The sequence below is a fragment of the Microtus ochrogaster genome, unplaced genomic scaffold, assembly GCF_000317375.1.
Source record: "Microtus ochrogaster isolate Prairie Vole_2 unplaced genomic scaffold, MicOch1.0 UNK3, whole genome shotgun sequence".
Classification (NCBI taxonomy): domain Eukaryota; kingdom Metazoa; phylum Chordata; class Mammalia; order Rodentia; family Cricetidae; genus Microtus; species Microtus ochrogaster.
In genome coordinates this window covers 17,018,233-17,039,708 of record NW_004949101.1, presented here as the reverse complement: position 1 = coordinate 17,039,708, position 21,476 = coordinate 17,018,233, and the positions used below count along the sequence as shown (strand labels likewise).

Sequence of the window (21,476 nt, the reverse complement as noted above, 5' to 3'; positions counted from 1 at the left end):
GAACTCGCTCTATAGACCAGGCTGGCCTTGAACTCAGAGGTCTGTCTGCCTTTGCCTCTTAAGTACTGGGATTAAAGGATGGAACGTTGATAGCTGATAGTTCTGCATCAGTTTCCTGAGTGCTGGGCTCTAAGTGTGAGCCACCAAGCCCAGAGTGCACTACCAGCCAAGCAACTTCCTCCATTTCCTTGGAAGTTATCACAGTCTGAGTCAGCTTTCATTCCTAACTTTAGCTCTAGAATCTCCCAGACTTCCTCTGTCAAGACTAGTGGCCTTCTCAGTCCTCAGGCTTATTTTTCAGCAAATAATCCACAAACAAACAAACAATTAAAAACAAAAAACCACAAAGTCTTGCCTGGCAATAGAGATGCATGCCATTAATTTCAGCACTCAGGAGGCAGAAGCAGCTGGATTTCTATGATTTAGAGGGCAGCATGATGTATAGAGCAAGTTCCAGGATAGTCAGGGCTACACAGAAAAACCCTGTGGAAACCAAAAGAAAAAGAAAAGACAAAGAAAGAAAGAAAGAAAGAAAGAAAGAAAGAAAGAAAGAAAGAAAGAAAGAGAAAGGTAGACAGACAGATGGGGTGTAGTACACTTGGTAGGTAGAGGCAGGAGGGTCTCTGTGAGTTCCAGGCCAGCCAGGGCTGCAGAGATAACCTATGTCAAATACTCTCTCTCATGCGTGTGCACGTGCGCACACACACACACACATACATACACATGAAGACATCTTACTATGCAACCCAGGTGATCCTACTACTCAGCCTGCCACAGCTACCCTGACAGAAAAGGCAATTCTGGTTTGTTGCTTTCTTTCAGACAGGGTCTTACTATATAGTTCCAGACTGGCCTGGGACTTACTGGGTCTGGTTCTACATAGAGATCACCTGCTGTACTAACTCATACTTGACTTCAGTTCTGACCTATCTATTCAGACATTCCTGTTGAGGTCACCAGTGCCCTTCACACTTGCAAAACCAATGCTTGTTGTTTGTTTTGTTGTTAAATTGTACTTCCCTTGAGGTCTCTGCAACATTAAATACAACTGATTTTTCTCTGTCTTTGATATTTAAAGTACTGTTTCTTCCCGTTTCATCTTTCAAGCTCCAGGATTTTCCAATCCCCTTCGCATCTCTGGCCTTCTAACCTTTTCAACCCCATGTCTGGATACTGAATATTTGTTTGGGTCTTTGTCTTTGATCATGGCTTCCAAGCCTAGAACCAAGGATCAGAAAGCCTCCCACATTACCTCCTGTTCCAGTGTCTCTCTTGTGCTTTCTATTCAAGGGCAGCTATATTCAGCTTTCCTAATCCTCTAAACCAGAAAGCAGAGGCATTCTAAATATCTCTTTTCCAGTTTTTGCCCCACAACTGGTTTGTCAAAAGGTTCTACTAACCCAACCTCCACAAAACTCGAATCTACTTGGATTAGGTACAAGGGATGAACGCAAACATTCATTCCATCTTGTTGCTGCTGAACCACAGCTTATACTAACCCAGCACTTGGGAGGTAGGAGGAGAAGTATCAGGAGTTCAAGGCTAGTCTGTGCTACAGTGACTTGTGACTTGAAGCTAGTGACATGAGATTCTGTCTCAGAAAATCAAAGGGGGACTGCTACTACCTGGTATGCCAAGTCCAATAAGAACATTCCTCCTTGGTCTCCTGCCTGCGCAGCTGCCAGTTCAGCGGTCTGCCAAGACAGCCCTGGTGTGTTGTTTTTGTTGTCCCCATGGACTGGCAAAGGGATCAGCAGGGTACAAGCAGGCTGGGGACATTGAGCTGTTTTCTTCTATTGGAAACTTGCCTGCTGTGCTGATTCAGGAAGCTCACCCCCAAGCCCTCCACTCCCCGAGGCATATCCCCTGATAGCACTGAGCATCTCAGAACCACTGCCAGGAATTTATAGTTTATTCTGCATCTCCAGGACACTAACAACCTTGCTAACCTAGAGGTTCATCAGCGGCAAGGCCAGGGCAGGAATACTGCTGCTGAGTGAACCAGGGTATCACAAGAGAGCTCCCGAGGATGTGTGTCCACCCAGCAGGACACAAGGACCAATTCTGTATGAAGTAGATTCCAGAAAGGTAGCAGCACAGAGAAGAGCCTACTGTATCTGAACAGAATGTGATGGGCACATAAGCAGGAAACAAAATGTACTGCTTACCTTGTGAACACTGGTCAAGACATTTAGGAAAGAGAAACCTAAGGAGAAAAAAAATGTATTTCAAAACCATTTATTTCAGAGTTGTCATTATTTCCCACAAAAGCATGAATCTGACTGATAATGCAAGTGTCAGGTGGTATTAAGCATTGAGAGAACTATAGTTACTCAAAACATTCACAGTTTTACACTGAAGTTCATGTCCCATAGAAGTTCCTACATGGCAGCTGGGTGGTGGTGTTGCACACCTTTAATCCCAGCACTCAGGAGGCAGATCTCTGTGAGTTCAAGGCCAGCCTGGTCTACAGAGTGAGTTCCAGTACAGCCAGAACTATACAGAGAGACAGACTCAGTCTCGAAAAACAAACAAAACAAAAAGTCAAGCAAATAAAAGTTAATTAAAATAAGAAAAAAAAATAAAATTCCCAACTATTATAATGATCCTCTTAGAGAAGAGCTACCACTGATGAGTTTTATCACGTTCCCACAAGGACGAGCAGCACAAAAGAAGTTAGGAATGACTCCGCTGCTATCTATTAGCAGATGAGAAGCTAGGTGAGGGTTGGTAAGGAGGCTGAGCATCTTGCCCAAGGCATTCCCTACAGGACTAGGTTTGTCTGGGTCCACAGAGCTCCATGGTTCCCAGATCAGCAAGTCAGATGCTTAGGAACACATTTTAATTTATTTCATAAAACAGCTGGACACATGCCATAAGGACCAAATTTGGTAAATCCTACTTTAGGATATTAATTCAGTTTTCTTCCTGACTCTTTCATAATTTTTGTCTGTCTGTCTGTCAAGACAGGGTTTCTTGGTTAAGCTTTGGAGCCTCTCCTGTAACTCACTCTGTAGACCAGGCTGGCTTCGAACTCACAGCAATCCACCTGCCTCTACCTCCCGATTGCTGGGATTAAAGGTGTGCCACCACTGCCACTGATGCTTCCTTCTAATCCAACTAAAAGCTATTGAAATTTCTTTTCTTTGTCTTTTTTTTCTCTGTTTGAGACAGTGTTCTTGTAGCCTAGGCTGGCTTCTGTATTTAAACATTAATTCAATTTAGCTTTACTTCTGTATTTAAATAATTATCCTTTACTCCAGTCTTATCTTATTAAATTATGTCTGTGGTACACACGATGGCACACCCCTTTACTGTTTACTCATTTGTTTTGGTTCTTTTTGGAGCCAGGATCTCTCACTCTGTTGTAGCCCAGGCTGATCACTCTTGAGCACCGACTAAGTCATTAACTGTTTTTTAATTTGAGACAGAGCCTCACTGTAGCCTAGGCTGGCTTCTAACTAGTGACCCCCACCCCCAGCTGTGGAACAATCCTTCTGTACACTGTGAAGACATATTACTCTCACTGTTAATAAAAAGATGATTGGCCAATGACTAGGCAGGATTTTCGGGACAGAGAGAATGCTGGGGAGAAGAGATGATGCCATGAGACACAAGCGAGCAGGACGGGAAGTACATACGTGGACCCTTGGGGCAGCACACAGATTAATAGAAATGGATTAATTTTAGTTAAAAGAGATAGCTAAAAACAAGCCCAAGCTATTGGCCAAGCATTTATAACAAATATTAACTCTCTGGTTATTTGGGGGAGTGGCTGGTGGGAAAGGAAAGTCTGCCTGTGTCTCTCATCTGTCACTTGAGGGCTGGGATTACAGGTCTTTGGCAGCCACACTTAACTTTCATCAGACCTATTTATTCTCTCTCTTCTTTCTGTTCCCCTCTATGCTTTTTTTTTCAGTGCTGGGACTGAACCCAGGGTCCATTACATACACCTGGAAAGTCACCAACTCTGAGATGTACCACCAAGCTCACAACAGATCTTTCATGAATACTTACTATGTACCAAGCATTGAAAAGACATGGACCCTATTCTCACAGAGCTGAATGAAGCCTGTCTTCCATAATCTACTTTATCTTGTTCTGTGCCCTTTTGGGACTTCATACAAATCAGAGTCATGGGGTATTTACTGCATAAACCACAGGCTGATGTGTTCCACAAACAAAACCTGTGTAAAGCCTGTCTCAGTCTGGTGGGGAGGGAAAATCACTACAGTTCACTTTAACACCACATCGTGGGCTGGAGGTGGTCTTACGTGTCTACCTGTGCTCCATGTAGCAGCTCAGGGGCTCCACACACACGGTGACAGCACCAATGGTGAAGTAGGACTTGACATTTGGGTCTGGGTGAGTCTGCAGGGCCTGGACAACATCAATGACATCTGTGTAACTAAGGGGAGAAAGCACATGGTTAGCTTCCTGGCTGTGGACACAGACTAGAAGAGGGGAGCGCTAGTGCCTGACGGCTGAGGGCTGAAGACCCAAAGTAGGAGGCAGTCACAGAGTGCCTTGGTGATACCCCACTTTATGATCCACAACATGCTTCTTCATTCCCAATTTCTTTTTCTTTCTTTCTTTTTTTCTTCTTTTGTTTTTTTCGAGACAGGGTTTCTTTGTAGCTTTGGAGCCTGTCCTGGCACTAGCTCTTGTAGACCAGGCTGGCCTTGAACTCACAGAGATCCGCCTGCCTCTGCTCCTAGTGCTGGGACTAAAGGTGTGAGCCACCACTGCCTGGCCTTCATCCCCAATTTCTTTTGCTTCCTCTAAAGAGTGTGTGTGTGTGTGGGGGGGGAGAGCCAGCCTAAGTGGGAGATAAGAAGCAAGCAACTGGGCTCTGTGGGCGGGACTGTGTTTTCTAGTCACAACTCAGGAGTCAGGCCAGACTGTGTTTTCTTTAGTTCTGTCCCCTCCCCTCAGTTCACAAGGTCATCAGATCTGTCAAACACCATTTCTAGTCCCATCTTCCGCCTGGAACTCCCTCCAATCTGGTGTCTTTATTTAGGAGCCAATGTTTGTAGTCCAAACCCTGGAGCTGGTTCCTCTTATTCTAAGCCCAGGGGACTTTACTCTTTCAGAAGTGAGGCCAAAAGATCCGTGTCCTCTTTGATTCCACTTTTTTCTTAGTCTTCAGCATATACCCGGAAGAGATCACTGCTCACGCTCCCACTGGGTCCAGACTGCCACAGTATTTTACCTAGGCCACCCCAATGGCCTCCCAGCTGGCCCCCTACTTTTGTCCTGCCTCACTGCAAACTTCTCAACACAGAAGCCAGAGGGATATGCTAGGCCCTATGACAGATCACATCCCTGCTCTGCTCAAAATCCTCAAGTGGTTTTCATCTCAGTGCAGAAGCCGAGCCCCCTACCCTGGGCCAGGCAGCCTGTGCCATCTGACCTCTCACAGCAGAGGGGACGCCATTGCTTATCCCATCCCTTCTCCTGATCCAACCCTCTGGCCTCCTGGGCTTCTGAGCATGCCAGGCATAATTTTGTACGCTGTTCCCTGAGGCTGGAACGCTCTTTTCCTCTGGCATCCGCCTGGCTGGCTGGTTTCCTTCAGGTCTCTGCTCAAGTGGCACTCAGTTGGTTTTTGTGGTGCTGGGGATTGAACTTACAAAGTGTTGCATGTGCTAGCTGAGTGCTCCACCACCGAGCTACGTCAAGTGGCACCTTGTGGAGACATCTTGGACCTTCGCACACTGCAATGATGGTAATGCTCCTTGGGGTGCCTTGTATGCTTCCCCCCAGTTTTCCTGCAAAGCACTGACTGTCAGCTACAGTCTCCTTGTTACTCTGTTTTCCTGCAAAGCACCGACTGTCAGCTACAGTCTCCTTGTTACTGTTTTCCTATAAAGCACCGACTGTCAGCTACAGTCTCCTTGTTACTGTTTTCCTATAAAGCACCGACTGTCAGCTACAGTCCTCTTGCTACTCTGTTCTCTTTGTGCGCATCTTCGGTCCCATCTCCCCTCAATCATCCGCTCACTGTCTCTCCAGTAACGTGCTGTTCAGTGTTACAGTCTCTGGAGCATAAAGCAATACAGGTCAATAAACTGGACATTCAACCTCCCGCAAAACTTGGGATGACTCTCTTCACCTCAGAGAAGACAGCACTGCCCTAAGGGACCTAGACTATTATCAAAAGGTCTGAGTCTAACCGGGCGATGGTGGCGCACGCCTTTAATCCCAGCACTCAGGAGGCAGAGGCAGATGGATCTCTGTGAGTTCGAGGCCAGCCTGGTCTACAAGAGCTAGTGCCAGGACAGGCTCCAAAGCTACAGAGAAACCCTGTCTCGAGAAAAAAAAAAAAAAAAAGATCTGAGTCTATGAGAGAAGTCAGACCTGATGACAGTCTGACAGATCAGAGGGACCTGTGCCTTTGGGAGAGCAGCGGGAGGTGGGGGAGTGGACGCAGCCGCCAGGGCTATGTCCTGAGTTCCTAGTCACAGCTCACTTGCAAAAAGGAACTCACTTTATGTAGCGAGCTGCATGGTGTCACACCTGATGGAGATGTATAATCAACTCTTGAGATGGCTAAGGCCTGACCTATGCTATGATCACACAATGATTATCAGCTGCTTGCATATGTGTGAACCTATGGGCAGTGCCCACCTGGCAGTTCGGGGTTGGCAGCCCATGCCTACTTAAGAGCTGGGAGAGGTTTGCCCATAGAGAGAGAGAGGAAAAAAGGGAGGGAGAGAAAAAGAAAGAGAGAGAGAGAATGTAAATAAAGTCCTGAAAACTGCTGCAAGAAGAGCTCCGGGTGTTGCGTTTTTCCTTGCTGGTCGAGGGTGGATGCGACAACTTTATCCCAGATTAGAGCATCATCCTCCATCCTGCCCAACCATCAGAGCCATGGGGAGGACAGGGTATGGTTGCCAGGCTGCTCCAGGGGTGTTTACTTATTTATTTTTATTTTATATATGTTCTCACTGTGTACCCCTTGGAACTTGCTACCTAGAACAGGCTGCCCTTGAACTTGTGGAATCCTGCCTCCACCTCTGAAGTGAAAGGATTCCCAGCCTGAGTCACTCTGCCTGGTTTGCTCAAGAAACCGAGGCTCTACTCCCTGGCTTCTCTTCCTGGGCATGTGTGCATCCATTCCCAGTGCAGTACTTGGGTAGGCCTGGGTACAGGGGAGCCCTACACACTGCAGGCCCTTACAGCAAGCAGCACATTGGAAAATAAAGGATTTCTGATGGGGAAGGATTCCTTTGAGTTCAAGGCTAGCATGAGCAAGGTACCAAGTGGGTAGTTAGCCAAGGCTATGGAACAAGGCCTGTTTTGCATTTATTTATTTATTTATTTATTTATTTATTTATTTATTTATTTATTTATTTATTGGTTTTTTCGAGACAGGGTTTCTCTGTGGCTTTGGAGCCTGTCCTGGAACTAGCTCTGTAGACCAGGCTGGTCTCGAACTCACAGAGATCCACCTGTCTCTGCCTCCCGAGTGCTGGGATTAAAGGCGTGCGCCACCATCGCCCGGCCTGTTTTGCTTTTTTAAAGATGCATTTATTTTATGTCAAGATGTAAAACTTCCAAAAAAGAAGATCCCTTTTATAACTACATCTATTTCCCTTTTACTTACCCTATCCTTAAAAGCTCGGCAACTACAAGTATGATTTTTAAGAGTAAAAGAACACTCTAGGACCTGGGGATATAGCTCAGTTGCTAGAGTGGAAGTCACAGGTTCAATTCCCAGCACATATAAACTGGGCATAAACATGCCTATAATCCCAGCATTTGAGATGTAGATCAAAGTTCATGGTCATCTTCAGCTACATGGTAAGGCTGGGGCCTATGAGAAATGAGAGCCTGTCTTAAAAACAAGACAAGACCTTTAATTTCATTTTTAAAACAATGTTCTATTCAGTGTCAAAGCCTCTGAGATGGAAAACGAGGGGAAATAGTCACTGGAGACTAAGGAACCCTCTACTCCTATAGTACAATCTTTTCTCCAAAGATATGCTGGTGATGGGGAGCGGGGAGAGCTGGAGGGACAGCTCAGCATTTAAGAGTGCTTGCTGTTCTTCCAGAGGTCCTGAGTCTGAGCTTCAGAACTCACACTGTGCAGCTCAGTCATCTGTAACTCTAGCTCCAGAGGATCTGATGCCCTGGCCTCTGCGAACACTAGCATACACATGACATACATAGATAAATACACACACATACACCAAAAAACCCTAAAATAACAAAACCCAAAAACTAAGACTGGAGAGATTTCTCAGAGCACTTGCTGTTCTTACAGAAGTCGTGGGTTCAGTTCCCAGCACCTACATGGTGGTTTAAGATTGTCTCTAACTCCAGTTTCAGGGGAATCTGATGCCCTCGTCTGGTCCCCATATGAGCACTGTATGTACATGGTATACATAAACACACATGGAAGCAAAACATTCACATACATAAAAAAATCAGAGGCAAAGTCGGGTGGCAGTGGCACATACCTTTAATCCCAGCACTTGGAAGGCAGAGGCAGGTAGATCTCTGTGAGTTCAAGACCAGCCCGGTAAACACAGCGAGTTCCAGGACAGCTAAGGCTGTTACACAGAGAAATCCTGTCTTGAAAACAAAAACAGCCGGGCGGTGGTGGCGCATGCCTTTAATCCCAGCACTTGGGAGGCAGAGGCAGGTGGATTTATCTCTTTGAGTCCGAGGCCAACCTCGTCTACAAGAGCTAGTTCCAGGACAGGTTCCAAAGCTACAGAGAAACCCTGTCTCAAAAGACCAAAACCAACCAAACAAACAAAAAAACCAAAGACAAACAAATGAGAGATATATTGATGAAAAGAGAAGACAGATTTAAGAAACAAGTCAAGTGTCATGGCGACTGTTGTGCACTTCTAGCACTCTGTAGGCTGAGGCAGGAGGATCACAATCTGAGGCCAGCCTTGACTACGTAGTATGATCAAAGACAGAGGGAATTCTTTTTTTCTTTTAAGATTTATCTATTATTGGGGCTAGAGAGTTGGCTCAGAGGTTAAGAGCACTGGCTACTTTTCCAGAGATCCTGAGTTCAATTCCCAGCAACCACACTGGTGGCTACAACCATCTGTATTAGGATCTGATGCTGTCTTCTGGCCTGCAGGTATACATGCAGAGTACATAAAAGATATGTAAATAAACAAAATTTAAAAAATAGAATAAATTTTAAAACATTTATTTATTATTTACTATGTATACAGTGTTCTGTCTGCATGTTTGCCTATATTACAGAAGAAGGCATGAGATCTTACTATAGATAGTTGTGAGTTACCATGTGGTTGCTGGGAATTGAACTCAGGACCTCTGGAAGAACAATTATTGCTTTTAACTTCTGAGCCATCTCTCTAGTCCAGAATTCCTGATATAATGTCTAGTGCTAAGAAGTTTTACAAGCTATAAAGCAGGTTTACTGTTGGCTCTAAAAAAAAAAAATGGGTCAAATCTGTAAGTGCCTTAGTAAAGAGTCACAACATTTAGCTACTCTTTCTTCTTTCTTTCTTTCTTTCTTTCTTTCTCTTTCTTTCTTTCTTTCTTTCTTTCTTTCTTTCTTTCTTTCTTTCTTTGTTTTTTTTTTTGAGACTCTCATATAACTCAGGTTGGCCTCAAAGTCATATAGCCAATGGTTGATCTTCCTGCTTCCATCCCCCAAGTGCTGGAATTATAAGTGTGAGCCATCATGGCTGGGCTTAGCTGTTATTCTGACTTGAGTCCATTAGGATGTCTATGGTGTCCCTCATACCCTGTGGTATGACTGGGTGAATGCTGGGTCTATGCTGCATGAGATGGAAGTAGCTAGAATATCCAACATTTTTACAGACTTGTAGAGTCAGAGATAAGGAGTCAACAAGATTCTCTGAATGAATGGATAATGGAAGTGACTTTAGCTGAGTATACTGACAAACCGGCAAGTTCTCTTCTAGGCCCCCACTCCCTGTGACTCAGTTCTGACAAGGGCAGAACAGAAGGTCATGATGCTGGGTTGACCCATTCCTCTGACTAGTAGAAACAACAGAAAACCCCAAGAAAACAAGCGGTTTCAAGGCCCAAGTCTCCCTTTGATGATTCCTGGCCTAAAGGGCTGACAGAAGGGAAGCTGCGATGGGCCCAACTGCAGTAAGGTCTATCAGTGCAGGAAGGTCCCAAGGGTGCACACTGCCACCTACCTCCTTTCTCAGGATCACCATCCTAGCTCCTCCCAGGTCCCATCACTACAACTGGGAGCCCAAACAGAGCTTTGGATCTGGGTCTATTTTTAACTGGAAACAGTAATTGTTGCAAGAATAACACAAAGCTTCTTTACAACCATAACACCAGAAACAAGCCCAGCCCCTGCTCTGTTCCCCTGACAACACATTCTTTTCTGGGCCCAGGTGCAAGACATTCCGTGGAGGGCCAGTGAACAGTTCTCTGGAGCAGTGGTACATACTCTGCCAAATCTTTGTTCTGAGCTGGGAAATGGCTCAGTGGGTAAAAGCATTTGCTCTGCAAGCATGAAGATGTGAATCTGAAAAGACATGGCTATGCCCACCTGTACCCCAGTGCTGTGAGAGACAGAGCTGCTAGCCTAGCTCCAGTGTCAGTAAGAGATGCTGACTCAAAGGAGTAAGACAGGTACAGCAAGGACATACGATAAAAGACATCCTAAATCTTCTTCTTGCTCTATGTGTGAACACACAGGGTGCACACTCATACACACACACACACGGGGGCGGAGGCCCATCTTCCCTCTGACAATAATGGTACTTATAGGGACTTCAGGGTCTACAGTCACAGCTACAGGTATAAAGCAGGCTCCTTGCTCAACTATACTATGTGTATTTCTCACTATGGGTCCCAGGAAGGTCTTCTGGGATAGCCACTGGAGAACAGGGAGATGGGTAGAGCTTACAGACTATGTAGGGATAGGGGCCAAATCTGCAATTCCAAAAGAGGGAAGAGTGAGACAGATGAGGCTCCCATACCTAGATGGCAAGGTTTAAAGACTATTATCAATCATTTTATAAATTACTGGAGAATCTTTACCAGATTCCCTAATTCCTCACATATTGGGGATATTACATTATGGAAGCCAGATTTTGTGTATGTAGCTATCAGCTACCCTTAGCCACAGTATGGCAATAGCATCCTGGCCTTTCTGAGGAGTGTTGGTAGCATCAGGGTACATAAAAAGTAACAATAATGACAAGGTCCCCATCCTCACTTAAATGCCAGGCCTCCATCGCTCACTCACCCTTGTAATACCACCAGCAGTCTGGTCTTCTTGCGGATGTAAGCTGACTGTCGGGCAGAGCGGTTCTGCTGGGCCTCCAGGGCACTGGAAAGGTATTTTTGGAAGTGGGCAGCATGGAAACATTCAGAGCTGTCCATGATCTGGCGGTATACCATCCATCTGAAAGCAGCAAAGGTAATCTTGCATAAGGCTACATATGGCGTGCTCATAGAAAGCTCAGTCATGGATTTAAATAAGACCAGCAGTCTCAAAGATATGCTTCCAATTACTCTATCTATGGAGAGATAGCTATTGTGGCACCACAGGAAAAGACAGATCTTTGGCTCGTTTGTAGGAAATCTCCTACCACCAGGAAAAAAAACAAAGTAACGTATGGTCAGAAGGCCTCAGACGTGAAAGACTTCTGTCCTGGCAGTGATTTCCTGAGTGAAATGGCTTTAGTGTCATGCTTGGTAAAACTAGTAAGAAATGGGCAAGGTCAAGAACTCAGAATGTTTTAGAAAAGAGCCAGTAATGCCAGCATCCAAGAAACTGAAGCGGAGAACTTCCAATGAATTTGAGGCCACCATCTCAGAGAGACAGAGGCATGGGAGGGGAGAGGCAGCAGGAGAAGGAAAGGGAGAGGGAGAAAGAGACGACATGAGAAAGAAAGGAGGGAGAGGGAGGAGATAGAGGGGAAAGGGGATAGAAAAGGAGGGAGAGAGAGAGAGAGAGAGAGAGAGAGAGAGAGAGAGAGAGAGAGAGAGAGAGAAACAAGCACACACAATCTGGGTGTGGTGACTCTGCCTATAACCTAGCACTTGGAAGGTGGAGGCAGAAGGATCAAGAACTCAAGGTCATCCTCAGCTATAGCTACAGCAAATTCAAGGAAAGCCCAAACGCAAACGACACGAGACGATCCCCCAAATAATAAAGAATGTTTATAGGACAAAACACTAGATGTGAGGATCTGGTTAACCTGTAAACACTGAACAAGGCCCTAAGCACACGGTATTTAATGAGAAGACGGATGACTGTTGTGCCAATAATGTCATGCTAAATGCCAGTAGATGGCCCAGGAACAAGGCCTCTTTCCCCAAAGCTAAAGTAGAAGCCATACTAACCTGCCGTACTCCTTATGTAGAGTAACCAGGAAAGCACAGAGCTTGTTAGCATGACAGCCAGGGAGACCAGTTACAATGCTGATGATGACCTACATGAAAGAAATGTCATGTGGGTTTCTAGTTCGACTACAGAACACTGTGTAAGACGTAAAGAAAACCAGTCTCCAGAGCAAGACTTTGTGGGTTTGAAGTTCAGCACCACTACTCACTCGCTCCTTGATTTACAGTGAATGATAAGGTCTACTGTCCTGGGTAGGCTTTTCTTTTCTCTCTCTCCTCTCTCCCTCTCCCTCCCCCTCTCTCTCTCTCTCTCTCTCTCTCTCTCTCTCTCTCTCTCTCTCTCTCTCTCTCTTTTGTTAATTTGACAGGAGCTAGAGTCAAACGGTAAGAGGTACCTCAACTGAAAAAATGCCTCCATTAGACCGGCCTGTAGGCAAGTCTGTGGGACGTTTTCTTGATTGCAAATTGTTAAAAGGCCTAGCTACTGGGGTGGCTCATCCTTGGACAGGTGGTCCTGGGTTACATAAGAAAGCAGGCTGACTGGTCTATAAAGCGAGTTCCAGGACAAGCTCCAGAGCTACACAGAGAAACCCTGTCTTGAAACAAACAAAAAGAAAGCAGGCTGAGTAAGCATGGGAAGTAAGCAGGCCAGTAAGCAGCACCCCCATGGCCTCTGCATCAGATCCTGCCTCCAGATCCCTGCCGACTTCCCTCAGTGATGTAGTGTGACCCGAGAGAGAAAAGCTGAAATAAACCCCTTTCTCTTCAAGTTGTTTCTGGTCGTGGTGTTTTATCATAGCTCTAGAACACCAGCTAAGATACCTACTTACCTTACAGGGTAGGTGTGAAGGTTCATCAACTTCACTTATGTAAGTAGTAAACAAATTTCTATGGAACATTTGTAACTGTATCACTTCAAATATTAAGCATTTAGAAAGCCTAACTTTCTTATGACCACAGACCTCTAGTACAGGAGACACTTAGGGATAGTACATTTGCTCCATTTTTAGGGAGCAGAAAGAAAGTCTGGGGAAACAATGTCCAGCTACAATGGTGTGGAAGCTGCTGATCAGTGGAGCTCTCCTGAAGATGCTTCTGTGGGCTGCCTGTGGTGACTCAGAACTCCCGGGTATGATAAGCTCTCTGAAAGCCTCTCATGGGGGAAAGGGGAAGAACCAGCCCAATGGTCCTAGCTCCATTGCACTAGCACACAATACTAGGTTTCCCTTAAGTAGACAGTCTAAGGTCATTTAAGGAATTTACTGAACGAGGGAGACCAGCAGAGGAGGACAAGACTCATGCACTCGCAGAAGATTTATTCCTAGGCCTGTCTACAGGATGCCTTCTTTTCCTATTGAGAAAAAGTTATTATGGAGCCCAAGCTGGCCTAGAACTCTATGCCACCCAGAATGGTTTCAAAACTGCAGCGATCCTCCTGTCTCCGTCTCCTGAAAACTAGGACAGGCCATCACACCTGGCTATGTTTTGTTTTATACCAGGTGAGACCAAGACAGCCTGTCACAGATCGTGTGCACTAACGCTGAGCTTGACATCTGGCAGCAGCTGCTTGTGTGAGCACAGAGACGGCTGCTGATCTCTTTTCTTCTGTGGAAACCCACAAACCCCAGCTTTCCTTCCAACCTGGGACCAAGGCTTCTATGTCCCTCTTTGCTCCCTGCAAGTACTAATGTAACTCACACTGTGCTCTCCCTGCTAGCCCAGCATTTCCCGTCTTGCTCCCTACTCTTCAGTGCTACCTCTCAGTTCCTTAACTCATACGTGCACAGTCAAATATTTCCTTTTTGTAAAAAGCAACATTAGAGTTTATACAGAAAAGACTTTAACATATTTAAGCACAAATGGAAAGAGAAACAGAAACATCTATTGTATTTCACCCAAGATCATGGGTGTAGAATTATTCATTTATTTATTTTATGTGTATGGGTGTTTTGACTGCATACATGCCGGCATACCATGCATATGCAGTGTCCTTGGAAGCAAGAATCCCCTGAAATTGGAGTTACGAGCCACTGTGAGTGGTGGTGCTGGGAATCACACCCAGTTGCTCTACAACAACAGCTAGAGCTCCCAACTGCTGAGCTGTCTCTCTAGTTCTGGATGTGGGCTTCTTAAGATCCACCCAGCCAGGTACTCTTACTTAAAGGCCAGTACTATAGCACTTTTTAAATAAAATAGCACAAGGCAGACATATGTTTCCTTTACCCTCTTATCTAGAAGAATTATCCAAAGGAAAAATAGAGGGTTCTAATTGCATTATGCTATTTCCTTAAGTAGATGAACATGTTTTAGACTTGCACAGAAAAAAACTATGATATGCAGCTTCCAAAGGAATGGTGGGCAGAGTCAAGAGGAGGGAAATGGAAACATGAGGCAGGAGCACATGAAGGTCTATTCTGAAGAAGAAAATGCTGAGTATCACCTCACTCTGGTGATTACAGCATGGGCAGCCTTCCTCTTATTGACAACATAATGTGTCATCCAATGCTAGGTTAAGTCATTGTCACAACCAGAAAGAAGCAATAGCTTGAGAACACACAGCAAGAGTTTAAAAGACCTGGAGACGCAGGAGGGCATGGCACAATGTCAGGGTTGGCCAAGGTCATGGGGTCTGGCCTGACAGTCATTCTACAAAGACAGTTTCATGTATATAATTATCAGTATTCAAGGAGGTGGACACACTTATGAAGGCTTCCACCTGTGCTCCTGTTAACCGATACAGGCTTGCAGATTATCCTGCAGTAAATTCTCAGCATGTTTGGTGAACTCTACCTTGTCACTTTCTAATCCTTGAGCAGGGCTGATTTCAGTTTGCTGCAGCAAGCCTGGAAGATGGGTCCGCATCACAGGCTCCTGACCAATGCTGCCGACAGCAAAATGCTGGAGAAACCTAGAAAAACAAAGACAACTGTCACATCACTGTCACCAGCTTTGCTGGGCATGTCAATTCACACTAGTGATTTCTTATCTAAGTGCTATAAGCCTTAAAGATTTTTTTTCTAGGACAGGTGATGGTAGTACACACCTTTAATCCCAGCTCTCAGAAGGCAGATATCTCTGAGTTTGAGGCCAGCATGGACTACAGATCAAATTCCAGGACAGCCAGGGTTACACAGTGAAACCCTGTCTCAAAAACAAACAAAAAACAAAAAAGGGGAGAGGGTTGGCACTGGAGAGTTGGCTCAGCAGTTAAGAGCACTGACTACTTTTCCAGAGGACTGGGGTTCAATTCCCAGCAACCACATGGCAGCTAACAACTGTCTGTAACTCCAAGATCTGACACCCTCACACACGGACATACATGCAGGCAAAATAAAATAGAATAAATTTAAAAATTAAATTAAGAAGGAGAGATTCTTTCATGATATGAAAGGGTACATGGTATGTCACGACTCCCCTTTTAGGTCCATGAGGAGCGCCGTGTAAAGGAGCTGAGGAAGGACCAAGGGTAAACATCTCAACCAGATGCACAGAACTCACCGCTCAAGCTCAGGAAGTCTGGCTGCCAGCAGCCTCGGAGAGCTCCACTCCTCTGCAGGATGGCTCAGGGCACTGAAGAGCTTCTGTGCACAGGAGTGCCTGTAACACCAAAGGCTCAGATTAGTGCTACAGCTCCCACAGCAAAGGCACCTTACACGACTAGTTCTGAGGCCTCTAAGCCAGAGAATTTAACAGCGCCAACACTTCCAAATTAAACACTCCAAAGCCTTAAGCAAAATAAGGTACCAGGCATGACAACTGGCCTGCTCACATTGGATGGTTGGCCTCTCTATTTTTGACAGTGGTCTCAGGTTTTAATTATCAGCTGTAGTGGTTTGAACGAGATGTCCTCCATAGTCATGAGCATGTGAATACTTAGCCCCTAGCTGGAGGCTGTCTGGGGAGAACAGGGAAGTGTGGCCTCCTGGAGGGGCATGTCTGCTCTCTGCCTCCTGTCTGTGGTTTTGACATGTGTGAGCTCTCAGCTCCTGTTTTAGCCATCCGCTGCCTCCATCCACCATCATGGACTCTAGCCCAAATAATTTCTTCTTTCTAAATGAACTACCCTGGCCATGTTATCACAGGAGCAGAAACCTAGATAAAGCATCAGTGAATTTCCTCCTCTCCCTCTATTCTCCCCAGGGTCTCATGTAGCCCAGGCTAGCCTCTAACTTGTTAGACAGCTGAGCATGATTCTGAATTTCTGATCTTCCTGCCTTTAATTCACAAATACTGGGATCCCAGGAATGTGCCCCCATGCCTGATTTATGCTGGGTGGGATCAAACCTATCTTGCATGCTAGGCAAATGCTCTTCTAATGGAGCCACCCACGTCCCCAGTTTGGCTATCATCTGTCTGGCTGTTTCCCCAAGCACACCCGCTATCTGTATGCTGGCAACAATGACATGACTATTGGCCCTTTCAGAAGCTAAGACCCCTCTTACATAATGTGAGTCACCCTGCAGAGAAAGCACACCCACAAAGCTTTGGGAATTGAGCACAAACACTGGAGAGAGCCACTTACAGTCTCCTTTGTTCCACAGATAATCCATCTTCCTGGATCACTTTTAAAGAAAGCCCTGAGTTATCCTGCTGTTGCCAAGGGGAGAAGACCTAAACAAAACAGAATTTAAACAAAGAACACTTTAAACCCAACAACAGGATATGGAATCCACATGGGGTCTGATGACTGTTGAAAATCAACACTGTCAGTGCAGAGAAAAACATTATCACAAACAAGTTTGCTTCAAAAATGAGGCCGGAAAGCAATTTTGTTCAGGGTTTTTCAGAGCCAGCAATGCCTTTCTGGGTCACTATCAGCAGAGACTGTGACCTTCCAGAGGTCAGAAAACCCAAAAGGTGGTGTCAGTAGCACTGCTCCGGCTGCAAGAGCACGTTCCTCCCCGGTGGGAACTGGAAGCCCTGGGACTGGAGTCACAGATGGTTGTGGGTCACCATGTGGGTGCTGGGACTCGGGCCTTTGCTAGAGCAGCCAGTGCTCTGCATCACGGAACCATCTCTTCAGGTCCCCCAACCCCCACTTCTTTTGGAGAAAAGGTCTCACCATGTAGTTTTAGGTGGCCTAGAATTCACTACAGAGACGAGGCTGGCCACAAATTCACAGAGATCTACCTGCCTCTGCCTCCCAATTGTTGGGATTCAAGGACAGAGCCACCAGGCTGGCTTTGCATTACCGTCAGTTGGTTCTAAGACACTATCTTACCATTTAAATTGCTATAGGAAAAAGTGGCTATTTTGTTAAGTTGACAGACAACTGATGTTACCTCTGAGTAAAACGCTTGATATATCTTTGATTTGGGGAAAAGGAAAATCATCAGAAAATTGCTCGATCCATGGAACTGAACTGGGAGGTGAGGAAGTAGTGAGCTTCTGAAGTTGATGACAAGGGCGGCTACGACGCTGGTGGAGTCCTGGAGAGAGAAAGGAGTGTCAGAACAGAGTCCACTTGTAGGCTTCAGTCCTGCTAGAGTCAGCTTCTCAACAGAAAAGGGCAACAGACACACTCTCCAGCTTCTAGCTACAGGAGATAGTGGAACTCTTTTTTTTTTTTTTTTTTTTGGTGGGGACATGGTCTCACCAAAACCCAAATTAACCTTGAACTCACAATCCTGCCTCAGTTTCTCAGCTGGGTCAGAAGCAAGTGCTGTCGCACTGACTTAGATACGTATTTTCTCAAATTCCTTCTGAGGTACTGTTTTAGGGAGGATGGGGACAGGTTGGACTCCCCTCACTATGCAGTAGAGGATGACCCTGGTAGTCCTGTTTCTAGTTCCTTGGCTGGGATTAAGGCTGATGTCATCTCTCCCAGCTAAGATACTATTTCTTATGATCGATACGATTCCTGCCATTTGATGGAGTGTTTTCCATTCTTTCGAGAGTCTCCTTTGATGTACAGAAGCTTTTAAAATTTACCTTTATTTTTTGCAAAGGGTTTTGCTATATATATATAGCCTAGACTGGTCTGGAACTCTTAGTAAGCTTCTTGCTTCGGCCTCTCAAATGCTGAAATTGCAGGCATATGCAGTCATGCTCAACAAGTATAATTTTTAAAATTTATTTGAGCCAGTGAGACGGCTCAGTTGTAAAAGTGCTTGCTGCTGCTAAGCTTGAGAACCTGAGTTCAATCCCTGGAGATCTATCTACACGAAGGAGAGAAAGAATCAAGTTCCACAAGTTCTTTTCTGACTTCCACACATACTCCACATTAAACTCCACCCCTAGAAAGTAAATAACAATGTAATTAAATGATGGTGTCTGTGTGTACAAGAGCGCATGCAGATCACACTGAGCACCTGGAGACCAGAGGGCAGCTCCGGGGAGCTGGTTTTCTCCCTCCACCACGCGGTCTGGTCATCAGGCTTGCAGTGCAAGAAAGCCCCAGAAAACTTAATGGTTTTTATAATTTGTGTATTACTTTATATGTGTGTTTTTCTCGCATATATACCTATATGCCACATGAGTGTCTGGTGTCTAAGGAGGTCAGAACTAGAGTGACAGATGGTTAAAAGTCACCATGTGGGTGCTGGGAATTAATCCAGGTCCTCTGCAAGAACAACCTCTTAACCACTGAGCCATCTCTCCAGCTTCTGGAAAGCTTTATTTTGATGAAGTTCACTTTGTGTTGTTATTCTTCTGCTGTCTGGGCTTTCAGGGCTCTATCTAAGCAGTCAGCGACAAATCCCATGTCACGATGCTTCTTCCCTATTGTGTCTTCTAAGAGTTTTATTGTTTCAGCTTTCATATTTAGATTTTTGATACAATTTGAGTAATCATTTTTGTCCTTGGTATAAGGGTCCAACTTCATTTTCTGGTATGTACATATAGTTTCTCTAATATCATTTGCTGAAAAGACTGTGCTTAGGGCTGGAGATAGCTCAGTGTTTAGGAGCTGGGTTCCACTCCCAGTACCAACATGGTAGCTCACACCATCTGCAACTCCAGTTCCAGGGATCCAAACTCTCTTCTGGCCTCTGTGGGCAGCAGGCACACATGGTGCACAGACATACATGTACACAAAATAAACACACACACACAATAAACAAATAAATAATTTTTATAAAAAGACTATACTTTCCTCAATAGATCACTGTGAGTTACAAGCCAGCCAGAGCCACACAGAGAGTCCCTGTATTAAAAAATGAATGAAATAAAAGATAGAATAATAGAAGAAAAAGAGAGGACCTGAGTTTGGATTCTTGTAAGTAGATTATTTGCATAATTTTACAAGGTTGAGACAAGATCCTTGGAGCAAGCTGCTAGCAAGGTGACCTGTATCAATGAGCTCTGGCTGTGATTAAGATGCCTTGTCTGAAAAGGTTAAGGAAGGAACAGCCTTTAATCGTAATATACAGGAGGCTGAGAGGCAGAGGCAGCTAGATCTCTGTGAGTTTGTGGTCAACACAGAGAGTTCCAGGACAGCTAAAGCTACATGGTGAGAGTCTGTGTAAAAATAAGAGAGAGGAGGAAATAACAACTGAACAAGATGCTTGCTATCAACCTCAGGCTTCCACATGCATGCCCATGCAATTTGCATATACACACGTAAACATACATGCACAGACCACACACACACACACACACACACACACACACACACACACACACACAATGAAGAAAAATAAGTTCTAAAGTAAATGTTTATTGAGTTTGATTGCTGAATGGTTGGTTTGTTTCTTTAAAAAATTCTTTAAATGGAGTGGGGTGTGGTGAGACACTCCTTTAATACCAGCACCCAGGTGGGGAAGGCAGGCTGATCTTTGTGAATTAAAAGACAGCCTAGTCTACATAAAGCAAAGTCTGAGCTACACAGTGAGACCTGGTCTCAAAAACATGGAAACGAAACTCAGTATAAGGTTAAAGTAATCTAACAGTATGGTATAGTAAAATAGAACAGAGTCTATATTATGCCATTACATACATAATCTAATTTATTTTTAAGACTGGGTAGCTCGGCTTGACCTGGAAGTCACTAGAGAGACCGGGTGTGCTTAAACTCACACAGTGCTGCGATTAAAGGTCTATGCCACCACACTCAGCCTCAAGTTGGGCAAATACTTCAACTACTGAGCCATTTCCAGCCTTTCTTTAGAACTTAAGTTTATTCATTTTGTTTTTTTCTTGGAGACGTGAGTGAACAAAATTAAACTTTAAGTTTTAATTACTATGCCTTAGAGAGCCATGAAACAAAAATGGTTCTAATCTGCAAGCCCCTTGCCCAAGAACAGTCAGTTTCTGAAATGTTAGAGGCTATTTTTTTTTATGGGAGATAACAAGCCCGCCGCATTTGCACTTCCTAACCAAGTTTGTCTGACCCATCTGCACAGGATCACATGTGGGTGCTTGACAAGTTTGTCTGACCCATCTGCACAGGATCACATGTGGGTGGGAGGGTCACAGGCACAGGTGAAATAGGTCAGGATGCATGTTTGCCCCTGATTGGACCTGATGGAAAATGCAATGAATTATGGGTTTTCCTTCTTAAGCCCTTGCCATACTTAATTCTGGGCCATTTCCCAGGAACCCAGGTATGGACCTGGCCAATATTTAATTAAATCTTGTTTCAAATTTAAACTGTGGTAGTAGTCTTATTCTCAACTAGTGGGAAAAATCATTTTCTGGAGGCCTCAGCGAGATTCAGACTACCCACCCAGATTTTTTTTTTTTTTTAGTTTTTCGAGACAGTGTTTCTCTGTAGTTATTGGTGCCTGTCCTGGAACTAGCTCTTGTAGACCAGGCTGGCCTCAAACTCACAGAGATCCGCCTGTCTCTGCCTCCCAAGTGCTGGGATTAAAGGCATGCAACCTATCCACCCAAAATTTAAAGCTAGATGTGGTGTGACTATCTGCTTCAAGTTCTTACCACTGTGACCTCTCTATCACATGAACTGTAACGTCTAAGTCCTTTCTTTGCAAAGTTGCTTTTTGTTAGGGTATTTGTTTCAACAACAGAAAGGAAGCTTGCACACAAGGTCTCTCTTTATATAATCCGGGCTGGCGTGGAACTTCCTATGTGGACCAGACTGGCCTCAAATTTGTGGCAATCTTCTAGCCTCTGCTCCTGAGTGCTGAGTTACAGGCATGCACCATAACATCTAAGCTAAGGCTCTTTTTTTTTTTTTTTTT

At 44.9% G+C, this 21,476-nt stretch overlaps 1 protein-coding gene across 3 annotated transcripts in view; it reads right to left on the bottom strand.

The window, feature by feature from the left end:
- The window catches only part of CUNH20orf194 (chromosome unknown C20orf194 homolog), a 137,368-nt gene that overhangs the window by 19,311 nt on the left and 96,581 nt on the right, over positions 1 to 21,476 (bottom strand). For all 3 annotated transcript variants that reach the window (XM_005365596.2, XM_026788471.1, XM_026788470.1), the window contains exons 22-29: positions 17,619 to 17,765; positions 16,859 to 16,947; positions 15,835 to 15,933; positions 15,127 to 15,244; positions 12,337 to 12,425; positions 11,234 to 11,392; positions 4,283 to 4,408; positions 2,169 to 2,206 (exon numbers count right to left, since the gene is read on the bottom strand). In XM_005365596.2, coding sequence (XP_005365653.1) covers positions 2,169 to 2,206; positions 4,283 to 4,408; positions 11,234 to 11,392; positions 12,337 to 12,425; positions 15,127 to 15,244; positions 15,835 to 15,933; positions 16,859 to 16,947; positions 17,619 to 17,765 — 865 coding nt within the window. The remainder of the gene's footprint in view (positions 1 to 2,168; positions 2,207 to 4,282; positions 4,409 to 11,233; positions 11,393 to 12,336; positions 12,426 to 15,126; positions 15,245 to 15,834; positions 15,934 to 16,858; positions 16,948 to 17,618; positions 17,766 to 21,476) is intronic.